Genomic DNA, 5,884 nt, shown 5'->3' with positions numbered 1-5,884 from the left:
TCCCAGCCTTAATATAGCATCTCAAGCCCCAATGCAAAGCAGCCACGTGGAGCTTTCTCATAGGGTGATGAAAAGTCATGCGCCAACTCTCCCAAATAAGGAGTTGTTTGTCACAGACCACAGCGGAGCCAGCGCCATCTTGTAATGGCGACCATAATTTGCATAAACGGCAGAAGCGGCTCACCACACAATTCTCCTACCTCAACCTCCAGAGTTGCTGATATTATAGGAATGTGCCACTGTGCCCAGCTCATTTCACTTTTCAAAGAAACCTAGGTAAGTATCTTGCAGAATACTAAATAGGGAAGAAAAGAGAAAGAAAGGAAGGAAGGAAGGAAGGAAGGAAGGAAGGAAGGAAGGAAGGAAGGAAGGAAGGAAGGAAGAAAGGAAGGAAGGAAGGAAGAGAGGGAGGGAGGGAGGAAAGGAAAGAAAGGAGGAGGAAGGGAGGGAAGGGCAAACAGGAAAAGGGAGAGGAAGAAAGAGGAGAGTGATCTTAATCTACAAAAATGTTTGCTAAATTATGCTCCCCTGTAGAAAGGAATGCCTCTTAATGTTTAAAAGCACAGTAGAATAACTATGAATCACAACAATTAACTATTTCAATAAAGCTAGTAGAAAGGATGTTGGTTTTTTCCCAGATCAGAGATGCCAACTGTCTCAGGTGATGGACCTGCCAACTACCCTGCTCTGATCTGATCATTACACCATGTATACATGTGTAGAAGCATCACACTGAACCCCACAACTGTACCATAGTTGTACAATAACTAGGTGTCAACAAATAAACAAATATATGTTATTCTAAAAATGTTTTTTGCATTTCTACTTTTCACCTTGAAATCATCCAAAAATCCATGGTATTGTGAGAAAATATAGAGGCAATCAAATTCCATGAGATTCAGTGAGAAAATCAGACCTCTTTCTTTGGACACCACACCAGGATACCTGGGAGTCTCTGGTTATAAGGAATACCACAGCAGCAGTAGCATTAGGTACACAGGTTTGTCGCCTGCAGTGTTGAATATTTAATGAAAACAAAACCCATTTCACCATGTCTATACTCCTTCAGCATTCTTAATTCTCCATTCACTACATCCCTGAGTTCTTTTGGCCCCACAGCTTCCTCATGGCAGTTTTTACCTCTGCGTTTCTGAGTGTGTAGATGATGGGGTTCAGCATGGGGGTGATGACCGTGTAGAACACGGCCACCAGTTTGTCCACAGTGAAGGTGGATGAGGGCCGCATATAAAGGAAGATGGCAGGTCCAAAAAACAAGGTGACCACTGTGATGTGAGAGGCGCAGGTGGACAGGGCTTTGCGTCTCCCCTCCGCAGAGTGGTTCCTCAGGTTGAATAGGATGACGATGTAGGAGGACACCAAGATGATAAGGGAGAAGACGGAGATTAATCCACTGTTGGCCAACACAACGACCCCCTCCACAAAGGTGTCCTTGCAGGCTAGCTTGAATAAAGGCTGCAGGTCACAGAAATAGTGGTCCATCACATTGGGACCACAGAAGGGCAGTGGGACAGTGACAAGAACCTGCATCATGGAGTGAATGAAGCCCCCCAGCCAGGAACCAGCCACCAGCATGTGACACAGTTGACGACTCATAATGTTCATGTAATGAAGAGGCTTGCAGATGGCCACGTAGCGGTCATAAGCCATCACCACAAGCAGGAGGATCTCAGTGACCCCAAAGAAGTGGAAGAAGAAGATCTGGGCCAGACAGCCCTTCAGAGAGATGGTTTTGACCTTGGCAAGTAAGTCAGTGATGAATTTAGGGACCACAGTAGAGGAGTAACAGATCTCCACCAGGGACAGGTAGCCAAGGAAGAAGTACATGGGGGAGTGCAGACTCTTACTGACACTGACCGTCACAACAATGAGGCCATTGCCCACTACGGTGGCCAGGTACATGGGGAGAAACAACACAAAGCATGCTCTTTGCACCTCTGGATCCTTGAAAAGTCCTGTGATAATTAACTCAGTCACATTGTTTGTACTGGCCATGTAGATTCAATTCAGATTTGCTGGATGCCAGAAAGTGGAAAATCTGAAATAAAACAGAGATTATAACATAAACTCACCTCATTTATACCACTTTAGAGAGTGTAAGCCACTTATTACTCAATCATTCACTTAGTGAATACCTACTAACATTGTTAAATATAAGCATTTTAACTCTTTATATTATCTTGAATTCATTTAATTTTATTATTAGAAAATTAAGATTTAGAAAATAGACATTTGCTCAAGATCACACAGAACACTGTAATTCGAAGACTCAAAATGAGTCTTTCTGACTTTCAATCCAGGACTCTTTCTAAATCACCACCAGAAATTCTGAATTTGAGAGCCATTCAAGTTAACAGCCTATACTTGTATTATCTATATGGTATTTTTTAAAATATTTTTTAGTTGTTAATGGACTTTTATTTTCACTTATTTGTATGTGGTGCTGAGAATCAAACCCAGTGCCTGACGCATGCTGGGCAAGCACTCTACCACTGAGCCCCAACCCCAGCCCTCTATATGGCATTTTGATCAGTCTTCCTCTTATGAAATCTCCTAGACAGACATCTGCTTCCATATTCCTTGTTTTCTTCCTCAATGCCTCAGGGAATAACTGAGCCATTTTCCATGGTTATCCCTAAATACCACAAATGGGAGAATTATAAATAATAGAGGGTAATAGGAATTAGACCAGAAAAGCTGCAACTGCTAGAATAAAATGTAGGCCCAACACCCCAACATAGTGACACAGGAACTGACTTCCTTTAACAGGACTCCTGCACTGCAAGACATAGAACCAAAATCAATAAGCAAACTGGCATCAAATCAAGAAGCTTCTGCACAGCAAAGGAAACAATTAAGAGCATGAAGAGAGAGCCTACGGAATGGGAGAAGATCTTTGCCACCTCCTCCTTAGATAGGGCACTAATATCCAGAATATGTAAAGAACTCAAAATGCTTAAACACCAAATAATAATAATAACAATCCAACAACAAATGGGCAAAAGAACTAAGCAGACACTTCTCAAAATATATGTATACAAATGGCCAAAAAATATGTGAAAAGAAAAGTTCAACCTCTCTAGCAACCAAAGATGCAAATCAAAACTACAGTAAGATTTTATCTCACGAACTAGTCTGAATGGCAGTTATCAAGAATACAAATAATGTTGAGGATGTGGAGAAAATATACACTCATACATTGTTGGTCGGACTGCAAATTAGTGCAACAGAAAGCAGTATGGAGATTCTTCAAAAAACTAGAGATGAAATCACTATATGACCCAGCTATCCCACTCCTCAATACACATCCAACAGATCTAAAGTCAGCATACTACGTCAATGTTTATAGCAGCACAATTTCACAAGAGCCAAGCTATGGAACCAACATAGGTGTCCTTCAACAGATGAATGGATAAAGAAAGTGTGGTTCATATACCCAATGGAGTGTTACTTAGCCATGCAGAAAAATAAAATTATGCCATTTGCCAGTAAATGGTTACAACTAGAAAACATCATGCTAAATGGAATAAGCCAGTCCCAAAAAGTCAAAGGTAAATGTTTTCTCTGATATGTGGAATCCAGTCCAAAATAAGGGGGTGGAGGAAATTCCATCAAAATAGAAAGAATCAGTGGAGCACAGGAAAGGGATTGAGGGGGAGGGAGGAGGGACAGTGTAAGGGAAGAGCAGGAATGAATCTGACCTGACTTACCTGTGGACATATATGAATATACTACAGTGAATCTCACCATCATGTTTATCCACACGACACTAACTTTAACAACAACAACAACAAAAAAAAAAAACTATAATAGCAGAAAGATCAGTAAAGAGAGGGGAACAGGGAGATGGAGAGGGGAAGTACTGGGGACTGAATTTGAGCAAATTATATTCCATGCTTTTATAATTATGTCAAAATGAATCCTAATGTCATGTATAACTAAAAAAATAAAATAAACAGAGTAGAGGTTAATTAGCTAACAGTTCTGCAAGCTGGGAAGTGTAAAAGCATGGCTGGCCTCTGCTCAGCATGTGGTGGTGGACTTGCCCATGGGTCATGGCACAGCAAAGGGCCTCACATGGTGAGCAGAGCAAGTACACCAGGGACTCCCTTTTACAACAGTGCCAGTCCCTCAATAATCCATTAACCCATTAACACACGAATGGATTAAGACAATACTCCCAAAATTCTTACCTCCAAATACCATCAAAATATGACTTCTGAGGATCAAGGTTGCAGCACATCTACTCAGGGGACTCAGCTACACCATAGCCGGGGATTTAGTCACTAATAATCCTCCCTTCCCAACAGGTCCTCTGTGCTGTCTTCTTTCCTCAATTTACTCTGGTCAGAGTCCGTGTCTAGTCTTGCAGTTTGAATGAATGTGTTTCTGTGACAAATGCTCCAACACTCTGGGGAGAACTGAATTAACTAGTTTTTCTCCATCATTCCACTATTCTTTCCACACTTTCTACCATGCATACTACTGCAAACTATTGAGTTCAAAGAGCTTGGCCTTTGAACATTATGAGAGCATTATGATAGCTGGTCAGCTGCTTCTTATGGCTCCATTTGGGTAATCACCAGCAAAACATAACAAGAGTGAGGATTTCTAATTTCCTTCTCTGGAACTAATGCATACAGAGAAACTCTTACGTATCTAAACAACCACCAGATTACACAAAAGTAATATGAATCACAATACACACCTACAGTTGACAATATCACATGACTCAAAAACAATATCCTGTAAATGAAGGTGTCCCTGCTGAAATTTTTACCACATATGATTCAGGAGAAATAAGGAAGAAAAAAATACATAAATTTTCATTCCCTAATTTTTTACAAAAAAAAAATTTAATTATCCCTATTACTTCTCCTTATGTCTGATTTCATACTGAAATTTTTCCTGAATATACATTAAATCTGAAAACACACCCCAAACAGCATGGAACAGAATCAGTGCAGAACACAAAATTCAAGATACGACAGATGGAAACAAATCAGTGTGTGTCACAGTCCCCAGGTGAGGACACATGCTGAGGTCTAGGATTCAATAAAGTCCTTGAACCTAAAGGAGCTGAGAAACAAGTGTTCTGGAGCCAGAGAATTCATTTCCCATATCCAGTCACTGCACATGTACACCCAGTCCTGGTGCACCCTTTTCTCCCTGTTCTGGCTACTGTGCCCTGCTCACACTTTCAGCTGACGCCTGAATGAATACCAAAGCCTCTTAGTCTTGATGTGCACCTTCTCATCCACCCTGTATCTGCAGTCAGAAAATTGCTTCCCATTCTGATAGGATATGCAGGATTGGGAGTTGACGCTTTCATCCATCATTAAGAGACCGATGCAGATTACACGTTTCCTGTATCTTCCTCCACTCCACACAAGCCTGCTTCAAGGTGGGATTCTAGTGACTGGGCTGTTCTTATCCCCACTGCCCAGAAAGCATCCACTCTGTTGTCCCCAATCTAAGCCATCTTGTGACCTTGACTGATCCCTTCCACTCACCCATCCTTCCAAAAGTAACTACACAATGCCTAATATTAGGTAGAAAGTCAATTTGTGTTCTGGTTCTGTTAGTAATGTTGAAATCACAAACTCCAGGAGAGTAAAGGGGTATTTCAATGTCTGTTGCTCTCAGTAAAAGAGGAATTTCTACTCTAAGGCCTTGAATTGATTTCTTTTTCTTTTAAAATAGCCTGATAAGCCAATTTTAAAAAGAAATGCTATTAAGTATGTTGCACTGTGGTTTAAAATGACTAATAGGTTCTGGGAAAGAAAGTTGACATTTGATATTGACTTGGAAGGCTTGGAAGACAGGTAGGATTTGAAGGGACCAGAGAGGGCATTTCCAGGGAAGG

General features: G+C 41.1%; 1 protein-coding gene across 1 annotated transcript; it reads right to left on the bottom strand.

Moving 5' to 3' along the window:
- Nucleotides 1-1,089: 1,089 nt before the first annotated feature.
- LOC107134645 (olfactory receptor 4B1-like) lies at nucleotides 1,090-2,013 on the bottom strand. The gene has a single exon (XM_015476726.1). The coding sequence runs from the start codon at nucleotides 2,011-2,013 to the stop codon at nucleotides 1,090-1,092; it is 924 nt and encodes a 307-aa protein (XP_015332212.1).
- Between the last annotated feature and the right edge of the window lie 3,871 nt (nucleotides 2,014-5,884).

This window comes from Marmota marmota, unplaced genomic scaffold, assembly GCF_001458135.2.
Source record: "Marmota marmota marmota unplaced genomic scaffold, marMar, whole genome shotgun sequence".
Classification (NCBI taxonomy): Eukaryota; Metazoa; Chordata; class Mammalia; order Rodentia; family Sciuridae; genus Marmota; species Marmota marmota.
This window is presented reverse-complemented; position numbering and strand designations above follow the sequence as displayed.

Excerpts from the sequence above, each read along its gene's own strand:
- LOC107134645 (XM_015476726.1), bottom strand. The coding sequence starts at position 2,013 with ATGGCCAGTACAAACAATGTGACTGAGTTAATTATCACAGGACTTTTC.